The 22,215-nt window shown below is 44.2% G+C and overlaps 1 protein-coding gene across 2 annotated transcripts in view; it reads right to left on the reverse strand.

The window, feature by feature from the left end:
- The window catches only part of CPLANE1 (ciliogenesis and planar polarity effector complex subunit 1), a 180,072-nt gene that overhangs the window by 30,918 nt on the left and 126,939 nt on the right, over positions 1-22,215 (reverse strand). The window contains exons 35-45 of one of the 2 annotated variants that reach the window (XM_084628686.1): positions 19,228-19,400; positions 18,355-18,484; positions 13,650-13,704; positions 12,187-12,291; positions 11,566-11,658; positions 10,321-10,442; positions 9,860-10,055; positions 8,952-9,193; positions 2,766-2,859; positions 1,640-1,801; positions 13-159 (exon numbers count right to left, since the gene is read on the reverse strand). In XM_084628686.1, the coding sequence (XP_084484812.1) occupies positions 13-159; positions 1,640-1,801; positions 2,766-2,859; positions 8,952-9,193; positions 9,860-10,055; positions 10,321-10,442; positions 11,566-11,658; positions 12,187-12,291; positions 13,650-13,704; positions 18,355-18,484; positions 19,228-19,400 (1,519 nt within the window). The remainder of the gene's footprint in view (positions 1-12; positions 160-1,639; positions 1,802-2,765; positions 2,860-8,951; positions 9,194-9,859; positions 10,056-10,320; positions 10,443-11,565; positions 11,659-12,186; positions 12,292-13,649; positions 13,705-18,354; positions 18,485-19,227; positions 19,401-22,215) is intronic. The other variant, XM_084628687.1, reaches the window with a different exon arrangement.

A 22,215-nucleotide genomic window follows, 5' to 3' on the forward strand; every position in this document is an offset into this window, starting at 1 on the left:
CCAGAGAGTTACCTGCAACATGGAGGCAGCTCCATCCCAGGTCAGCATGGGGATGCTGACCTATTAACCCCTGTGACGAAGTGGGGATTTTCTTGTTTTTTCCTCGTTTTCCAATGGTTTGCATGCAGAGGGGGTGGAACTCAGTTTCCCTGGGTGTTACTGGGAGAGGAAGTTTGTTGTTACAGAGGACCAGCGAGGGAACTTGGGACCCCAGCCAATGGCCTGGAGAATGGATACCCCAGCGACTGGTGACCTGGAGGCCCAGCTCAGGAGTCGCAGCGGGTTCTGGCTAGTGGGAGGACAATGGGTTGTGAAGAGAGGACACCGGTGACCTAACCAGCTGGTTCCAGCCAGAGGGGGCCAGAGCCAGAGGACAGATGAGGGGAGAGGAGGCCCAGGCAACCCTGTTTACCTGGAGAGAAGACAATGGACAGAGGCGGGGCATGGGGCCGGTGATATCAGATGCCCAGCTGGGAAGCAGGGGGGCTCTGAGCTGGAGAGGGAGAGCAGGCAGGGCCCACCTGGATGCAGGGGAGACTTGGATGTGCTATGCTGAGGGAGGCCAGGCCTGAGGGCCCTGAGAGTTTCCTATGCTGTGTTCAAATGCTCAATAAACCCTCCTGTTTTATGCTGGCTGAGAGTCGCTCTGGTCTAGAGAACAGGGTGGCATTATTCCCTTTGGAAGTGGAGGCCCTGGGGGTCCACAGTGATTGGACTCCCTGAGGGGACCCATGGCGAGGGAGAGGTGCAGCTCCAGGAGGTGGAGGGGCTGAACCCCCGAAAGAGAGTGGACCCCCGAGAAGGGCTGTCTCACTGAAGGGGGTTTCCCCCACAGATCGCACGGGGCCAAGCGTGGGCACAACCTATGAGTCCGTGACACCCCCTCCCTGAGGTGACTGGAAGAGCGGGGAACTATTTATGCTCATATCTGGGCAGTGAAAGGCCTCTTTTTGCCTGTCAGGCAGAGCACCACCCACCTTTTTAGCAACGTAAGTAGTTGAAATACCAGGTTTTCATTATGATCCACTTTGGGCATTATGCTAGTTGCTCCTTTTGGGGGTCTGGGAAGCAGTTTTTCCTCACTGCCAGATTGGTGGGGATTTTTTGCATTTCCCACAGTGGACTGGAGTTTTGGGGGAGAAGGGAAGAATGAAAGGAGGGGATTAGGCTATGAAGTCACAACTCATTATGTAAGTGCAGGTACTCCATAGGGAACAGATACAGTGATCAGATAAAATGGATTGGGAAAAGATTTAAAGGAGGTATTCACTGAAAGAGGAGAAACTGTGGGAGGGCACGCTGCTGTGGGGTCGGGACTCCTATGACTGGGTATGGCAGGGAATCAACCCCTCCCCCCTTTAGCTCCATTGACCCTCAGTCGAGGTGGGGAGGGGAAGGTCCTAGCAGTCTCCTTGGGTATATGTAAATGATTATGGAATTACCTGCACTGTACATTTTTATCTGCTGGGTACTCCCAGACATTTAGGAATAAAATTTGCAGCCTAACTAAACCACATCCAGTGTCTCCTCTCCTCCTTCCAGCCTAGCCAGACAAAGAAAGATTTCAGCAACACAAAGAAATGCGTCAACTTGCTTTTAAACAAGTAAAGGGGAAAAAAGGTAAATTAAAGAATGATACCGGATGATGACTTTATACGACCCAGAAGGTTAGCAGATGAATTTGCAGGGGAAAGAGAGTGAGCTTGCAAGGCTGTATAACTGGTTACAGAATGTTCAGGTCTTGAACCCTCCTCTTCTTCATCCATAAGATCTTCAAAGTCCACAGAGCTCACATAATGTGCTGATGCAATGGAAGAATTAATAGACACAGTAAGTAAAACAAAGTAAAAAAATCCAAACAAAAACAGAAAATGCAGTGAAATAGTAATATATTTATGAATTTGTGTTATGGATTGATTAATATACCCTTCTAACCAAAAAAACCCCAAACCCAATGTATTCAGATCACTGTGCTGCTGAAAGTTAACCAGTTCAAGTATGGAGCCATACTGCCCCAGTCTGAGCTCCAGGAGTAGTTGTGGCTCCTGGAATTGCCAGGTACATGGTAGCCTGCCCATGTGGAGGACTAAATTGTGGCTCATCCATCAATTTTGTGTATCAATACAGAATGTAGCCATGATCTGGCTGTATATTTGATATGAAATTATATGATGATCCCTCTTAGCCTCAATTAATCAATACAGAGCAGCAGAGCTACCCATATACGTATTTTCAATCCATTTTCTAGACAAAAATAATCAATTACATAATCAATACCTCACCACTAAGAAACCAATTTAATTGATGTGACCTTTTATTAAATCAGGCTAAAGGGTAATATTATATCCTTTTAGCCACCAAAACGGCATGAATAATGTAATTTTATTACAACATGAGGAAAACATTCAGAGGGCAAATTATCATGTTTTACAAAATTAGTGTGGAAGCCAATGCAAGCACGGCATTTGATTTTACAAAATAACTGCAATAAAAACCATTATTTCTAAAACCCAAGATCAGGTCCTGCATCTTAGTTGTAGAAACAATTAAAAGTATATCAATAATTTCTAGTCCAATGTGGTTGAGTAAATTCCCTTTATATCAGTACTCTAATTTTCTACCTGTCATGTTACCTCTTCTTGATTGGTAACCTGATCTTTTCCCAATTTTGTAATTGAGGTAACATTACTTTAAGTGGTAATAAATTTGCAAAATTCCATGATTCAGCACAGGGCCCAACACTCCTCATTTAGCAGGACACATACCTTCATCAATAACTCCAACACCTTCAGAGAACAAGGAAGCTGCACCCAAGTTTGGACTGGCAGCCATTCCTAAATCTTCTATTGTTTTTACTGTCTAAGAAAAGAACTCACATACTTGATAAAAGTATTTTTGATTAATGTTTTGTTTAACTGAAACAATTATATATCAAATATTCATGAAAGGATTGTTTTAAACAGAAATAGCTGTTTAACATTTTAATAAATATATTATTATTCAAAACATTTTCAACTAAATAAATAAATAATTTGGTTAAGACAGGAGCCAAAGGAGCCCTAACTGAGTCTTGTTCAATTGGTTCACGTAAACAGCTAAATCTTTAAAAAACATACCCTGCTAACGTTTACAATACTATTCACATGAGTAGTCCCATTAAGCTTATGCTACTCATATGCCTAAGGGCTTGTCTACATGGAGAGTTAGTGCGTAGCAAGTCAGGGTGTGAAAAAAATGGTTACCCACCTTCTGTAATTGTTGTTCTTTGAGATATGTTGCTCATGTCCATTCTATTCTAGGTAGGTGCATGCGCGCCCACGTGCACAGTCGTTGGGGACTTTTCTCTTAGCAGTATCCATAGGGTTGGCTGCAGTGACCCTCTGACTGCTGCAGTCATGCGTCGGTATATCAAGCGCCACCGATCCTACGTCTTCTCAGTTCCTTCTTGCCGGCAATTCCGACAGAGGGCAGGAGGGCGATTATGGAATGGACATGAGCAACACATCTCGAAGAATAATAGCTACACAACGTAGGTAGCCTTTTTTCTTCTTTGAGTGCTTGCTCATGTTGATTCCATTCTAGGTGACTCACAAGCAGTATCCTTGCAGGTGGGCTCAGAGTTCACAGTCTAGAGCAGTGCTCACCAACCAGTCGATTGCGATCTCCAGCAGCAGAGTGAGGATCCCTGCCTGCCCCAGCCCCACGCTGCTCCAGGAAGCGGCTAGCACAGCCCCAGGTGCAGAGGACAGGGACACATCACCTCAATATTAGTGCACATAACAAAATTCATGTGGTGGGGGTGGGGCCAAGGGGTTCGGAGTGTGGAAGGGGACTCAGGGCTGGGGCAGAGGGTTGGGATATGTGGTGGGTGAGGGCTCCGGCTGGGGGGCGGGCTCTGGCGTGGGGCTGGGGATGAGGGGTTTGGGGTACATGCTGCCCGGGGCTGTGATGGGGAGAGAGAACCCCCCCAGTTCTCTCTCCATGCAGCAGCACCTGGGCTGTGGGGGAGGGGCGCCTCTCCTTCAACCGTGACAGATCCGGGTCAGGGCTGGGTTGGGGCCTGCCTAGCAGGGCCTGATGGTTAGACGCCCAAAATTGCAGACTGGCTGTCGAATAAATTTTCCTACCAAACAAGTCCAACTCTTGGCATCTTTATTTTTGGGTATGCCACTGGCCTTTTGTTGACAGCAGATACTACCAGGGACCCTGCTGGAGGGTGGGTATACAGATATTCAAATCCCTTTGCCGGGCTATAATATTTATTTTTTGCTTTTTTGGAGGTAGACTGAATGGAAGAGGCAATTTTCAGGACCCCTGGGAGAATGGGCATTACAACCCGGGCTAGGGTGGAGGAGGGTATGACATTGAAGAGGTCATTCGATTCCTCTGCTAGCTCCTCGACCTCCAAGTTCAGGTTAGCAGCTACCCTTTTGAGCAGGGCCCTGTGCTCTTTGAAGTCATCAGGGGGGGCTGCTTGCTTGTGAGGGACTCGCCACCGCCTCGCCCTGAGACAACGAAGAAGACTATAGCGCAGGGGGTGGGGCAGCTTCCTCTTGCCTGCCTGGGGACGGCTCCTTGGGCATTGGGGCCCATTGCGACACTCCCGCAACAGACTCAGCACCATGCTCTGATACCCGTGCTGGCTGGTCCAGAGGCAGTTTGTCTGATGAGGCCTGAGAGGAATGGTGGAAGTACAGGACCGGCATGACAGGTACACTCCATGGACTCCAGTACTGCCACTGCAGGCCACTGCCCCTGCTGCTGCTGCCAGAGCTGTGCCTGTCTCCTAGGTGATGGGTTGAACTCTCCCTCCGACTCGGATCACTGCCCTTCCGGTGACCAGAGCAGAGCCATAGATACCTGAGTCTGTCGGCTGACCCTCATCAGCAACCAGTAAGGAAAGGGCAAGGAATAGTGCCTGCCCAAAGAGCAGTACCAGTGAGTCGGAGACCAGAGCCACAACTAGGAACGATCCCGCACCATGGGGGATCAATGCCAGGGGGACGGCCTAGGCAATGGGGATCTGCGCCATGGCAATGTCTGGTGGGAGGCCTGGCAGTACCATGGGTAAGGGGATTGGCATCATGACTCGGGTGTCCCATGCCTTGTAGGTGGCAACCTTGGTGTTAGGGACCTGGGTCTTCTAACCAGAGACTGAGGCTGCAGTGCCAGGTTCCTAGGCCACGATGACAGGGATTGACACCTGTGGTCCAGGGACGCTCCGTTGCTTTAGAGGGAGGTCCGGGCCTTAACTGAGTTCATCACCTGGCTTGGCATCTGCAGTGCTGGATGGCCTACTTGTTCCTTGGCTGGCGGGGGCACCTCAGGCACAGGTGGCCCTACGAGCAGCCGGGATCCCCTGCAGCTCCCAGGAGTCGGATCCCTAGCTGGACTAGGGGGTCCGACCACAGCAGTACCCTAGCGTAGCTCTGGGGTGGGCACGTGGCCTAACACAGGTCCTTTGCCCAAAGCCCCCTTGTCCTACAGTGCTGACAGGCCCTTGGGCTTCAGACGCTTCTTGAGCGCCAGCGAGGGGGAATGGTGCCAGGCAGGTTCCAGTGCCGGCGGTGCACTGTGCACCGATGCCGAAATAGTAGGTGTGGAGTCCGATCGGGAGCACTCCAAGGCAGGACGAAGCAGAGTCTCCATGAGGAGGGCCTTCAAGTGGATATCCTGCTCCTTTTGAGTTCAAGGGCGAAAGTTTTTGAAGATCCTGCACTTGCCTTTTCTGTGGGATTCCCCCAGACATTTAAACAGCTATCGTGGGGGTCACTAATGGGCATCGGCTGGGTACACGATGAACATGGCTTAAAGCCTGCCCTGTTCCACAGCAAAGTCCCAGCCAGGACTCTAACTACTGAAACTATTAGCTAACACTTAACTTAATAGCCAGACTAAGTACCTAACAACTAACTACAAAGGAGACACAACAATGGGGTGAAAGAGCCGCTAATACTCTTGCGATGCAAGACAAGGCGCTCCAACCGTCACAGGCAGTAAGAAGGAACAGAGAGTGGGTAGGGTCAGCGGCGCCCGATACACTGATGCATGAGCGCAGCACTCAAGGGGTTCATATTGGAAAATCCCGGGAAAGTGGGTGCCCACCCATTGCTAAAGGCCTCTCCCCCAGCCTAGCGGGAGGGACCACTGGACCCAGGGACCAACTGATTACAGGGGACAACTAATGACAAACATGGATGGGAGTGACGGTCAAAGGTTCAAAATAAGGATACCGGATGAGGACACCGAGCAGAGAACCCGAGACAGTGCCCACTGCTCCTCAAAGCTGTTGAGGGAGCCAGCGGACGCTGCCCAGTGGAACTCTGCCCGGATGCGTGAAACTAGGGAGGAGGAATGGAAATAGGCCCCGCAGTCGCAGAGCACCCCCTGGTCCAACATCCTCCTCCTGGTATTGTAGATGGACACTTTGGCCAGAGCCAGGAGAAGATTGACGAGGAGGTCTCGTGACCTCAACAAGAGGTTCTGGAGGAGCCGGAATAGGGGCTGCAACCTGGCGCACTCAAGATAGGCGTGCGCCAGGTTCTCCCTCATGCCGCTAAAGGGGCAGGCCTCAGGTGTAGGGGTGAACCGCGCCAGGTGCACGCCTGTGCTCACGGCTCCATGAAGGAGCCGCCAACTAATGTCCCCGGCAGGCCATGGGACCAAGGTGGAATAAAGGCTGGCCCACTGGGGCTCCTCACCCTCTTTAGGTGGAAGATAGTCCTGCCATTTGGTGTCGGGGCGGGACAAAAGGGTGAGGAAATGTAACTTATGGAGCACGACCATGTATAGATGGTTTCTGGGCGCGGTTCGAAACCGGACCAGCTGCAGGGTGTGCAGCCAGCTCGGAGTGTAGGAGCGGGGAGGCCGGGGCGGCTCGCGGAGCAGGGGCCCGAGAAAAATGTTCAGAGGGCCAGGGGTGAGAGGTGGGCGGGGAGCGCCCTCTCACAGGGCTTGCCGCTGGAAAGCGAGAGAATCAGGTGACAAGGCGGCCTTCACCTTCCGGAGTACGCGCCTAGGGGTCGGAAGGGTGGAAAGCTCCATGCGTCGTCCGAGCACGCGGGGCTCCACCCAATCCCCCGTCATAGTCCAGGAGGTCTCCGACTCTGGTGGTTTCTGCCAGGACCAACCTCCGACACACCGCGGGAGACTCCGCCACCTGCACACGGAGATTGAGGTTGTGTAGCAGGGCCTCCGAGAAAAGCTTCCAAGTCCGGAGGAGGTCCTGGTAGAAGACCGGCAGTTCGGAGAGGTCTTGCGGAAGGCCTCTCAGATGGAGAAAAAAAGGAGGTGCCGCAGCCGACCCTACAGATACAGCTAAGGCAAAAGTCTCCAACAAACTGTTCACATGGGCGTGCCACACCTAGAATAGAATTGAAGAACTATAGTGCACCCTGCTATCATACACTAGATGTTCAGCAGTGCACTTTGACATACACCCGTTTCAAACAGCAGGACATAAAAGTATACTACAGAATTTTTTTTTAAGGGTGTGATAGCCAAGTCCAAATGACCAGCTAATGCACTACAAGCTAGTGTGCAGCAGATTCATAACCTGGCTTGCTGCTCAACTAACACTCTGCATAGACAAGCTTTCGTGTTTTCAGGAGTGCACCCTTATAATATGGTAGTTTTTATACATATTTTTATGCTGCTGAACTATTCTCATATGGTTAATTTAAAATAAGTAGCAAGGTGCACTACAGTTTCACACTCTGACTTGCTACACACTAACTCTCCATGTAAATGGTCTAGGTCAGATATTTCAAAATTCTAGCAACACACGAGTTTCCAAAAGGCATGAAATTTACCTGTGCAAACCAAATCAAAATTGATAAAGCTAAAATTTGATCCATCGTTTGTCACTGTCCCTGAAAAATATTTTTTAAATGCTTTCAACTTCTTCTGCTACCCCAGCTATTTTATGCTTTACTGCCTCATTATCTTTTTGGATGTGCTAACAGCTTGCATGATAATGTACAAAGTAGATGGCTGTGAAACATCACTTGACGTGATTCCAGACTACATGCTGGGTCAGATTCTCAGTTGATGTAAATCAGCATAACTCTGTTGAAGTAAGTAAAGTTATGCTGATTAAACTCCAGTTGGGGATCTGGCCACCTGAAAGGACAATTCATTGGCTCAGGTTAATAAAGTTACTTCCGTTCGGTAGTAAATTGCAATTATACTTTTAAATTGACGAAATAATAAATAATACTTAGTAGTATTCATCAGATGTTCTCAAAGCAACATTTTACAAGAGTATATTATTTTCCACATTTTTAGGATGATTAAACTTTGGCACATTTTAGATGGAAAATTCATAAGAAAATTAAACTAGATGTACCATAGAGAGGCAAAACTCTGTTGCTGGTTTCTCAGTTCTCATGTTTTGTCATGGCATATAGGAAATTGCATTTCCTAGAATTTATACACTGCAATCCAAATATACTATATAATCAAATGGTATTTATTTTATTTATATATTTAGATTTATAAAAATGGGCATCTAATTACCCTTGATAAAACATTTTTCTTTATAAAAATAAACACACACTAAGTAAATGTCATAGTTAATGGTTTCCAGAAATCCAGTCACTCAGTTAATCTGTAACTAAAACTGCAGTTATAATTGCCAAGAATTTTCTAAAACTTGCCAAAAAGAGGTCTCCTTCCCAGCCTGTAGCAATTGGCATTTAAAATCCACAGAATTCTAGGTTACCTAAATATGCTGGGCCAGCTCCTTAGCTGAACAGAGCTCTGACAATTTATATCAACTGAAGATTTGGCCCTCTGACAGTAACAATGGAAACCAAGAGATCCAGCACTAAGGGTGAATGGATGGTCCATTATTCTCTCTTTCTTAAAGTATACAAAAAAAATCATTCCAAAATGTAAATTCTAATTTTAATTGAAAGAAGGAAAAAAAATACAGAGTTGTCTGAACATACCAATTTAGTATTGCTGAAATCCTTCTCCATATTGTCTGCTATGTTTTGTAGTGCCTGCAATTGTATATCCATTTCCTGCAGCTTTTTACAAAAGTGTTCTTTGCTAATTATTTTGGGTGATAGTCCTGTAGAGTGAATGATCCTGACATCCTCATGCAATAGGTTCCAGGTTAGATTGTGTCTACCAGCAAGTGATTTTATATCCCTTTCTTGCACTGGGAACAGATCATTTTGATGGTCATCTCAAAATAATAATAAAAAAGAACACACACAATACAGTGAACTGTAAATACTTCAATAACGGGTATATGTGTATCAGTTATGTTGATGTTTTTGGTGTGGATTGGAAGAATGCAGGGTCCATCCCTATAGGAGTCATACGGTAAATGGTCTTTCTGTGAATAAATCTCCCCCATCCTACTTGGAGAATGGGATCAGTCACCACTTCCTGCATCCCAGGACCTGCAGAAAATCTGGTGATCTGTGTTAGAAGGGAGGGCTGGGAGATGCACAGTGTCCCCATCTCCCTGGCAAGCGGTGGTAATTCTGCAAAAACATAATGCAGGTTGTAACTGCATGAACCTTCTGATAGACGCCACCTTCCCCTCTACAGTATTGAATATCATGGCAGTGTGGCTCTGCTGCAGGAGGATGGCATTATGGAGAATGGTGAAGAATCACAGAATCTCTCAGGAAGAGACATGACCTCGAAGAGAAAGAGAAAGCACAAAGGAATTCTGCAGAATTTCTTAGGAGGGATGGCCTCTAAGGTGGGGGAAAGACAGAAGGTCTCTTGTGTGGAAGTGCAACAATGCTATAATGTTATAAGTGCTATAATGAAGGATTTTTGTGAGCAATTATTTTCAACTAAAAAAATAAAAATAGAAGAGTAAATAAGTGATTGTTACCTTTTCTCTGAAATTCATTAGGTGGAATTGCATTGGTAACAGAAGCTGCCATGTGATGCAGCTTTGCAGAAGATGGAACTTCAAAGTTCTCCTGTTGTGTGGTAACCATCTCTTCTGTAGACTCAGCTATAGTAGGCAAATCCTTCAAGAGATCATTGTCTTCAATGTCAATCACATTGATATATGTGTGTCCAATCTGAACCAAAGCAGAAAAAATTTAAAGGAATTATACAATATGTATTTTGGGTAGTACTATGGCTAACTGTCCTCTTTTCTAATCCATTGTCTTTGGTTTTTGAATTGAAATAGATAATTGTTTATTTCAAAGACTAGATAACAGTCATTTTTCTATAAAGTTTCATGCAATCAACTCATGCTGATGAGACGAACCCAAACTAACACAACTGGTTACATACAGCATGTTATAACTGTATTATCAGAAAATATTTCTGAGTACTAACCAAATCAGGTGTAGTATCAGACCCAGAGGATGGTAAAAGTCTCTCCCCTACTTCTGTGTGGAACCTGAAGTTTAAGTACATGTCTGGTGGCAACATCTGAGGAACTCTTGAAACCAGATGTTCTATGAGAAAGGAAATAATGGTTAGGAATACAACATACAGTAAATATCCCTGGCATATTATAAAAACAATTTGGAAACAGATTCCACTAACTCAATCAAGGAAAGCTTCTGTTATCCTTTGACCAGAATAAAGTGACATGCTATGCTATATTGTTGTTTAATAATTATTCACAATAAAACGGATTATTACAACATTATTTTTCATTTTGGTGATAATCAACAAAAATTTAAAAATCAGTAATATCAAAGAAACTGTGAACTTCTATTAGTTTCCAGAAACAGTTCTTGAATTAAATAGTTAAAAAGCCCAAACCTGATACTTGCTCTAAAACTCATAAGAACACATTGTTAGCAAAAACTGTAGCACGCATCTTCGTAATGCATTAAATTATCAGATGGTGGAATGGTTTCGCGAGAAAAGTAGCACTGTCAAAATTAAGCACGTGTGGGGAACAATCATGCGCTGGAAGGGGGAAGTACCTAGGTAATTTAATGGATCTCTTCCACCTCTAATTTCTAGGGGTCTAGGCTAGATTAATAAAATTATAGCAATAATCCTTTTGTTGTCTGTAAATTCTAATGGAAGATGTAGCACAGCTTTGTGGCTAAAAGGATATTTCCATTACAAATCTCATTTTCAAGGTCTTATATTTGGCAAAAACCAAATAAAAAAAAAATTCTCCTGCAGAGCCAATTTGCACAAAAGAGAAGTATTTTTATCATAAAGAACAAACCAGATTCTATTCTGCAGAAAAATCTTGCTTGAAAAATCACGGCCAGATCAGGGGAAAAATTGTTCCTGCCAGTAAGTGGAAAAACTGAGTAAGGCAGCCTGCTCAGATATGGAGCGACTGGGAAATGACAGATATGCATAAAACCACAAAAGTATCTGCTAATACAGGAGAACAAAAATGTGGACTATAGAGTCATGAAATGCAGTCACAATCAACATTTTCATATCACGAATCACTGTTATTTAGTTAGATTTTAAGAACAATTGGACTAAAATTAATGTCTTCTTCATGATATTCTCCACTAGGTACTGAAAACATCATATAATGCAAAAGTGTATACAGAAAACCCATGCAATCCACAGAATGACAAAGAAAGGCAGAAGGCACACCTGTTGAAGGAACAGAGGTGATAGGTTGGTTTTTACTAAGTTCAGAAGCTATGTCTTCAGAGCCAGTTTCTATATCCTGATAGGACTTGAGAACTTGAATGGTATGAAAAAATAAAATCAAAATGGATTACTAGAACAGGAAAAATGTTGGGAGAGCAGAAACCCATACAGAAAACATTTGCTTACTATCCATTAACAGAAACTATATAAGAAAAAGGAAGTAACCAGATTCTAATGCCTAAGATCTAAATCTTAGTTCTAAACTGCTAAATCTAAGCCATAATGTGGACAAAATGCCAAATGAAATCAACAGGAGTATTTCCACAGAAAAGACTTTGGGATCTGGTCCTCAGGAAAAAACTGACAATCGCTTTATGTTAAGAAGAGATTTTGCATTTTTATTTGAATATCTGTAGGAACAGGAATTTCTATTGTTTTATTATTTATTTAAAATAAGAAAAGATTAAAATACCAAAAAATATAACAAGGTAGTCAATATTTTTAAGCTTTTTTGATTATAAAAATGAGCAAATACTGCAATACACAAAAGCAGATCTGGAAAACAACTGATTGCAAGAGTGTAAAACAAATAGCACAAACAGATTATAGGTGGCATTTTACCTGGATCTGTATTTGTGCTTGCATCTTGAGTTTCTGCGGGTTTTTTCCTTGTGGAAGCCATGCAGTGTAGACCTGCTGAAGTAGTAACAGCCTCTCCCACTGTGTCTAAAATGGGGAAACACATAATCATTGTCCTCTCTTAGAGCAAGAATTATTTTTAAAGAAAAATATACCATAAACTAGCCATTTCAGAATGAAACAAACTAAATAACTGCTGTAATTGTATTTATCTGTTCTACAGTTTTTAAATTAGAAAAAAGTCAACTATTATTTCAGTAAGCACGCTTTATAAAAATATTGGTGGTGCCCGATTTAAGACCTAATGTAAAAGGATCCAACTCCACTGAAATCTATGTGGTTGTACCTACTTAAACCAAGCCTGAATTTGGCCTAGTAAATTTTAAATGAGATATCTTTTTATATAATAAAATTTTGTACTTGTCTCATGTTTTAAAGAAAAAATGTGTGTGTGTGTGTGTGTATATATATATATATGTATGTATGTTTTATTTTTCTTATTTTTGGCTTGTATTTCGACAAGGCAATCACCTATTTCTCCAATACCCAAGGTCAGGGAATAGATTTTCCTCTCTTTTTGCTCCTAGCAATACTAAGTCTGATATTGAATTAGTTAGTTGGAAGGAAGGATATCAGCCACATTTTCCCCCATGTGCACTTTTGACAGGTTAGAGAAGAGATCATTTTCAGAATAACCTGGGCAATTTGCTCCCAGAGGCACCGTATATTCCACGTAATCAAAATTTTCATTTAAATAAAAGTGGAGTAATATCTATTTTATTTAAACTACAGAAATTTGTTATAAACCTTGAAAAATATATTTTCTAACTGTTTTTTCCCCAACAAGTACAGGTAGCGTGATCACTGCAATGAACACCTAATTTTCCATTCTTTTCTTTTTCTCTCTCTTTTGCAATATTCTAGGACAGAAACCATACAGGGACAATTTATACAATTATAAACAATACAGTGAACTCATTTACTCTCATGTAAACCTGGAGTAACTCCATTCACTTCAGTGGAGCTATTCTGAGTGCACATTTATGTGTAACCGAGGTCAGAATCCAGCCCACAGACCCTAAATCTGTGAGGCGTTGTTTGTTTGGTTGTTTTGGGAGTACCCTTCAAAACTCCAGTGCCATGAAAGAGGACTAGACTTATGGTTTCAACTCATCATGCATTAATAGAGATTGTCATGATTTTATTGGGGAGATCTTGCAAGCCATGATGGTGTTCGCTACTCTACACTGCATGATTTGAGATGTTGCATCTTGATGTTGTCATGTCTTCATTATGCTCAGCAAGGCAAAGAGTTAAACATATCAACCTAGGAACTCAGAATTTAACGAGTTAGTTCTTTCCGTGACATCTGACAACATTTTGAAAAAAAAGATAGAGTTCATGACTTTAGACATGATTTTTTTTTAAAACACGAATGTACATACCAAGTGAAATGACAAAATCATCTCCAAGATAATGGCTGGATTCTGCTTGCTGATCCTAATATGAGAAAAATGTGATCAAACCAGTGTTACAGGATTTCCTGATGCTGTCAACTTTTAAATAAAGTTATGCTTCCTTTGAGCAATAATTTTAAAACTCATTAGAAAACACACTTTCCCCACTCTTCTTCTTTAATTCTGGTATTATTCCTGTACTGAAGTGGCAGTAGGCAGCCATGCAACTCCCTCAACTAAATTTATATTTTAAAACTTTTAGGGATTTTTGAAAGAAATATTTAGGCTGCTCCTCATAACAACATAGGTCACTTTGGGCAATTTTTTTTTTCATTTTAACTAATCCGAGTTTAATATAGTTCTTTACAGATCTTTACATACATATAGGCCTACCAGCCGGTCATCAATTTTAAATGCCATTAGGAGGCATTTGAAAACAAAAGGACAGGGCTACACAATCGCTACACATTCCTCACATACATGCAACAGTTCTCCAAAGCTGCAATGTATCCTTACAACCAAATATTGAGGGTTCTGTCAAAGTGGTACATAAACTGACCTTCCTACATGGAGGCAGATTCTTGGCATTTCCAGCCTCTGCTTGGCCTGAGGATTAAAAATCCAGAGACCAAACTTGACAAGATTAGGCTGCTGGTATGCTGAGACCACTACCTACCATGCTGATCAGTACTGCTTAATTGTTTCCTTGTACTGCCCCTTCTGTCTGTTTCTACTCATCTGTTGTCTCTTATCTTATACTTAAGTTTGCAAAAAGGGACTATCTTTTTTGTTAATGTCTGCACAATGCCTGATCACTTATTATTATTATTATTATACTTGGACCTTGGTCTAGGAAGCAAAGCACTACCCTCCAAGGGCCATTTTCTACAACTCTAATTCACTCTACATAGCACTTATTCACATAAATACTCCCATTGATTTCAATACGACAATGTGCATAAGTGCCACTCAGTGAAAGTAAAGTTTGCAGAATCTGGTCCTAATCCATCTTCCTAATTTCTTTTAACCGTAACGATCCTGTCACAATGGTTAAATTAATGAATGTAGTGATCAGTTAAAACAACAGTAATACCAGGTGGTTTAGCTTCTAGGCAAAACAGATAATGAGAACATCTTATTAGTGCTCCAAAATCTACACGGATTACTAATTCAAATCTAGGTACAATTTATGCTCCTGGTCTTTTATCTATTAAGCCTTACATGTGAGCTATACACCACCTCTCTCTCTGTCTGCACCCTGAGTGGCAGTTGCATTTGGGTACGGACACTGAAGCAATTGGCCCCAGGGCAGGACTTGTAAGCTCCAAGAGCAGAGCATTCCTGAAGAATTTGCTATTTACTAATATTCACCCGAGCCAAAGTCTTCCCACCCCACGGTAAGGATGCAGGGACTAGAACCCAGGTCTGCTGAGCCTGGGACAGCCAATGTTCCCAGAGGATAACCAGGAGGATATGCAGAGCACACCCAGGAAGCACTGTGGAGAACAGGCGCCACAGGAAGTACCACCCAAAGGACCCATCGTAACAGTACACTGAAGCCCTCTGATGGGCCAACCATCCTAATAAACTGTGGAGGGTGCCCCAAAAAATTGTCTGGGCAACCACACAGGCTTTGGGCCTGCTGCGACTCTGGACCTCACCTCATCTCCTGATCTCTCGTCCCAGCCTGACTTTAACCCTGACTCTTGCTTCCTGACTCCAGCCGGGTGCTACTTCTGATCTCCAGTCTCCAACTCCAGCCTGACTCTGATCCTGATTCCTGTTTCTTGATTCTAGCTTGGTACTATCACTGATCTCTGGTCTCCAGCTCTGGCCTGACTTTGACCCTGATTCCTGCCTCCTTATTCTAGCCAGGTACTACCTGTGGTCTCTGACCCTGGCCCAACTTCAGCCAACTCTTGCTTATTGAACCGGGCTTACAGACTACCGTCCCTGACATGTAGACACCAGCCCAGTCGTGACTGCTAGGCCAGACCACCCACAGAGTGCTATACAAGAATTCTCTTTGCTCTGGCTTTCCCCTACTTGTGCTATGGAGTGCTCTAAGCCAGTTGAGTGGTTCTCAACTGGGGGTCTGTGGCCCCCCACAGGGCTGAAGCCCTGATCCCCATCAGTGTCCCTCAGGAGGCTGAAGCCCCAATCCCCACCAGTGAGCCCCGCGAGGCTGAAACCAGGACTCCTGGGAGGCGCAGGGCTGAACCCCCAATCCCCAGTGCCCCCCCGCGGGGCTGAAGCCAGAAGGTGCGGGACTGAATCCCTGAGCCCTGGTGCTCCCTGTGGGGCAGAAGCCCATGGGCTGAGTTGGGGACATGGAGGGCATTCCTCCCCGACAAAACTGCAGCACAAGAGCACAGCAGTCCCGGGGACAGCTCCACACCTCCCACCTAATTTCCTTTCCCCACCCCCGGCCAGGTCAGAGATCGGAAGCCAGAGCCTGTGTAGTAGCAAAAACAGCTCCCTGACAGAAGAATTTCCTATCTAGGTTGTACTGAGCATGCTCACCCAAACTGAGCTGGCTCAGAAGGTAACTGCTATTGGTGGGAAAATGTGCCGTCTGCTGTTTTTGCCATCACACCAGGCCATGCGGGGCAGCTGCTGATCTAGCTGGTGCCATGGAGCAGGCAGCCGCAACGTTTCCTCCTCTCCTGCTGGTGCCCCAGGTTGAAGCTGCTCCTCAGCTCCCAGCCCTTTTTGCTTATGCAGAGGCAGCTGGTAAGAGCCGTCTGCATGGGGAGACCCAGCTCTGTGGCTGACAGACTCCTCCGGGAACAGGGACTGCAGGGGAGCCCTCCTAGCACACAGCCTCTAATACCCCTCTCCCTACACCCTGAGCTACCTCCCTACCCACACACAGACACAGCTACCCTCTCCCGGCATCCTGAGCTTCCCCACCCCCTGCCCGCACACAGCCCTAGCTACCCCCCTGCCCCCACGAAGCCCCTAGCCACCCCTCTCCCTGCACCCACAGCCACCCCGTGTGCACACAGCCCCAGCTACCCCTTCTCCGTACCTTGAGCTACCCCCTCCCTCCACCTAAGCTGTTTTCAAACTTTTTAAGTTACAATTTTTGGTTGCACCTCTCCACACCCAAACCCAGACAGGCTGGGTGGCCAGCTGAGGTGAGTCGGGGGTGGAGGTGGCTCTCCATCCCTGGACCCCACCATGTGGAGGTGGCTCGAGCCCTTCTCGACCCTGCCCCCGCAAAACAGAAGTCAAACTACGCCTATGCTCAAGGCCCCTGCCCTGAAGGCTGCACCCCTGCTGGGCACTGGAGTTTTTATAGCCTGTTGATGGGGGCCTCCAAGAGAAAAAGTTTGAGACCCCCTACTCTAAGCAATATGAACTAGACTGCTTTTTAAATAAATTGTGGAGAAGAGCCTTGCTATCCCCCATTCTTTGTGAGGAACTGCTCTATTTCTAAATTATATAAAGGAAACACACACAGCAGTACAGTGCTGCGTGCCTTAAAAATACGCATAATAAAATAGCAAATGGTACCACCACACTTAAGCAAGATCTACAGTTTGTACAGTTTTAAATAAAAATGACCTAGAAAACATTAGTGAATTTCTGGACAAATGATTATAAATGTGATAGGAATGCTCTGGAATAAATAACCAGTTAAATAAGAATTATAATCACTATGGGGATTTTCATCAGTACAAGCCAACAAAGAATTTTTTTATGGATTGCAACTCCCCTTGATTGTGCAAAAAAACCCTCATCCTCAGAAAGAGGAATAGCTCATGTCCCAATTTTATAGGACTGGTATGTCAACATTGCAGAAATTATTTCATGTGGGCACCTGACAGGAGTAATGAAAATACCCTGAAGAATTTCTTTTGGTAAAAGAGGGCTTTATCTCTGGCTTAAAGGAAAATGCAAGTGTGCAAGTAAAAAAGGTACATGAGATCACTGCAGAGGGGTGGGCAAACTTTTTGGCCCGAGGGCCACATTGGGGTTGCGAAACAGTATGGAGGGCCAGGGAGGGAAGGCTGTGCCTCCCCAAACAGCCTGGCTCCCACCCCCATCAACCCCCTCTCGCTTCCCGCCCCCTGACTGCCCCCCTCAGAACTCCTGACCCATCCAACCCGCCCTGCTCCTTGTCCCCTGAGCACCCCCTCCCGGAACCCCCCATTCCTAACTGCTCCCCACAGGAGTGCACACCCTATCCAATCCCCACTGCTCCATGTCCCCTGAGTGCACCCCGGGACCCTGTCTGTAACTGCCCCCCAAGAACCCTCCCCCATCCAACCGCTCCCTGTCACCCCCGACCCTGCTCCCTGTCCCCTGACTGCCCCCCGGGACCTCCTGCCCCTTATCCAACCCCCCCTCCCCCTTACCATGCCACTCAGAGCCGCAGGACAGGCTTATTGGAAAGCCTGGGAGATGGATGGGCGCAAGCTACACTGCTCACACAGCGACATGGCTGAGGCGGAGGGGGGACAGCGGGGGAGTGGCTAGCCTCCCCGGCCAGGAGCTCAGGGGCCGGGCAGGACAGTCCCACGGGCCGGATGTGGCCCGCGGGTCATAGTTTGCCCACCTCTGTGCTAGAAAGAGTGGGAGGAGGTATTTAGCAGAGTTTGGTTTATATTGTGTTTGCTTGTTGCTTCTCTGGTATCATTTTAAAAATCAATAAAAAAAAAGGAAGAAAATAATTATTTTCTTATACCTGTATCTCAGTTTCAAAAACTTTCTCTACATCATCAGTACCAATAATGGAGTCATCTGGGCGGAATGTCACACTTGCTTTTTTCTTGTCCTCCTTCTCTTTTATCTGTTTTTCAGCACGTCTCTTTTGCCTGTCAACATATCAGTGAGAAATCACAATTTAACTTCTCTGATAATAGAAACATCAATCATTCTTTCTAATAAGCAAGAAAGAACACAATAACCTTCTTCTTAAGAAATATATTAGGTGTTTGAGTAAAGAGAGTTAACTGCTGTTCCATTTAAACTAATTAAAAACGTAAGTATCTACGCTATTTAAGGTGTTCATAAAATATTTAATAGTAACACAAACTTTAAAAGTCATGAAATATACAGCCAGTACCACAGAATTAGCTAAGTAAATAACTCAATCATGTACTCATTCAGATCAGTGGGAGTTTTGCCATTCACTCCACTGGGTTCACAATCAGGATCAATGACTTTACAAGGAAATTATCATCCTGTCAATGAGCCTAGAACCCTGACCTAAATTAAACTCCTCCAGAGATCAGACAACATGCTCTCTTAAGGAATACATGCACTAGCAATGTGACTATTTTGTGATGTGGACAGCGGACCACTAAGAACTAAACTGTGACTATGAAATCCTTTCCCAGAGTAGGGAATGAACACGATACATGGTAACAACAATTCATACCAGAGATTTAGAAGTGCAAGGCTCTGAATCTCAATATCCATTTCCTCAAATTATTAAGCATTCAATCCTGTTTTCAATGAAGCTGGTACAAAAACTCTCATTGTAATCAATCAGAGAAGGCTCAGGTTACTAGTAAGCCTCTCCAAATGAAGACCAATTTTGAAAATCTGTCCTTGCCTTTTTGTATTATTCCACGTGTGTCTTGCGTCAAATGGTTCAATGTTAGCTTTTAACAACTCAATCTGACCAGAATGGTCTTGTCCACTGAACTCGTGCGGTGCACTGGTACGCTGGCGGCTTTGCTCAAATGCAATGAGATTTTGAATTGGGATGAGTTTTGGTGGTTGGAACTGTTTGAAAGAGAAGCAGAATGAGACATTTATAGAAGAGGAAACCAAAAATTGTACAGACTCTATTGAACAGAGTAGGTCCAACTCTGACCTCAGTTAGGAGTTGTACCTGTGTAATGCAGTCAATGCAAAAGGCAACTATCTAGTAGTAGAATCAGACCCAATTACTGAACACATTTATAAATTATCACCCAGAGGCAACATAAGAGACATAGAAACAGGTGGTTATACCATAAACAAAAAGGTGCAATACAAAACAGAAGAGGATATAGAAATGTTGTTGGTTTATTACTAGAGCTCAACAAAACCACTTCGTTACTTTATTTGTCCAAATTTTAAGAAAAATCCATTTTTTCTTGCAAAATCTTTTCCCATCTGTTATTCTCCAACATATTAAAATTCCTATAGCATGTTCCTGTGGATGAAGTTAGGAAATGGGAGACATATATATGTCGGAGGACCTCCAGCTCCCAGGAATTATTTATCTTTTGATATACATTTGCCTTAACAAAGGGGAAATTTACAACATTTTATATTCTAAAGTTAAATGTCATTTTCCTTTAATAATAAGGAATTTACCAAGGAATGAGAAATGTCTTACCCGATAATTTTCCTTGTTAGCAGCTTCTGTCCAATTCAACACTAAGAAATTAATGCCCCCACCCTGGCTTTGAAATTTCTGAGGCAGTCCATTATTGCTGGAGGCTGCACGACTAAGCCCCTTGTCCATCAGCTCAGGCTACCAGGATTCTTCCAAAGCTATAGAAACACTCCAGCAACCGACTATTAGCATTAAGATCACTTGATATCATGTGGTAATTATCCTTAACACAGTTATATATTTAAGTCTCCCTTGAGAGGAAAATTTCCATTTGTATTCCAATCATTTACCAGATTACCAGGATGTGTTGAACAAGGAAAGAAGCTGCTAATAAAAAGAAAATTATCATGAAAGAAATCTCTTTCTGTTGCACAGCTTCTCTCCACATTCATCTCTAATGGGAAATAGCAAGAAGTGAATCATAGAGGTAGGGGGAAAGATAAGCAGAGTTTTAATTATTTTTATAGTAGAATAATAGGCAGGAATGGAAGTTCTTCCCATATAAAGCAAGGAATTGTGTGGAAACCAACCCAGTATAACTCTCCTATCAATGGATGACTGCAGAGAAATGGAAACTTATTTTGTAAATCTTCCATAGATGGGGCTCATACACTTTTCTCCAGTACCCTAGGGACTTCTGTGAATTGTTTCCCAAATCCTAGCATGATAACTGGTGCAGGATTTAACATCTTGCCTGCAGCAACTTTGAAGACCTAAGGCCTTGACGTTTTGGATAGAATGAGATGAAAAGAATATAAATTAGTATATGTATTCAATATGCTTGAGACAGATCTTTAGACTGGTAGGAATGCCCATTTCTGCCACAATCTTCCAAAGGAGTGCTAGGGATTAGCACAAAGTAACAGAACTATTTCCCAGGAATTGTGGAAAGAGGAACTTACCTTGAACATAAAGGTTTCCTGGAGCTATAAGAATAACCTTTTCCTCATGACAATAGTTGTGTGATTCTTGTCTATATAGGAGATATATTTCCAATTCCAAATAGTAACTAGAAAAGCCAGCCATAGTCTTGTGTAATCTGATTAATGTTGGCAATTGAGCATATTCAAAGGGAGAAACTGATGTGTCTACCTATATGACGCCATTAGGGAAGGTACATATGTTTCTATGATGTTTGATTTTAGAACTCCAATCAACCATTCTGGTGAACCTCTAATGTAGCTGAGATCATCAGACCTTTGTGACTATATCTGTATCACAATAGCATCCAGAGGTCAGGGACTCATTGCACTGGGCACCATACTAAGGGGCAGTCCCTGCCCCAAAGAGCTTTCTGTTTCCTCTTGCACCGGAAACATAAATTGATCAGATCAATGAGTGAAAGAGATTCATAGACTTTAATGTCAGAAGCGACCATCATGATCATCTAGTCTGACCTCCTGCACATTGCAGGCCACAGAATCTCAACCTCCCACTCCTGTAGTGGACCCATAACCTCTGCCTGAGTTACTGAGGTCCTCAAAACATAGTTTAAAGACTTCAATTTACAGAGAATTCACCATTAACACCAGTTTAAACCTGCACATGAGGAAGGGGAAAAATCCCCAGGGTCTCTGCCAATCTGACCCGAGGGAAAAATCCTTCCCGACCCCAAATATGGCGATCAGTTAGACCATGAACATGTGGGCAAGACCCACCAGGCAGATACCTGGGAAGAATTCTCTGTAGTAACCCAGAGCCCTCCATCTAGTGTCCCATCTCCAGCTACTGGGAATTTTTGCTACTGGCAGTTGCCAATGGACCATGTGCTAGTGTAGGCAGTCCCATTAGACCATCCCCTCCGTAAATTTATCAAGCTCAGTCTTGAAGCCAGTTCGGTTTTCTGCTCCCATTGGAAGGCTGTTCCAGAACTTCACTCCTCTGATGGTTAGAAACCTTCAAGCCTAAAGTTTTGATGGCTAATTTATATCCATTTGTTCTTGTGTCCACTTTTGCGCTTAACTTACCTCCTCTCTCTCTCTCTGACGTATTTATCCCTCTGATGTATTTATAGAGAGCAATCATATCTCCCCTCTGCCTTCTTCTGGTTAGGCTAAACAAGCCAACCTCTTTGAGTCTCCTCTCATAAGGTAGGTTTTCCATTCCTTGGATCATCCTAGTAATCCCTCTCTGCACCTGTTCCAATTTGAGTTCATCTTTCTTGAACATTGGAGCCCAGAACTGCACACAGTATTCCAGATGAGATTTCACCAG

Source organism: Lepidochelys olivacea, assembly GCF_965140295.1.
Source record: "Lepidochelys olivacea isolate rLepOli2 genome assembly, chromosome: 5".
Lineage (NCBI taxonomy): Eukaryota > Metazoa > Chordata > Testudines > Cheloniidae > Lepidochelys > Lepidochelys olivacea.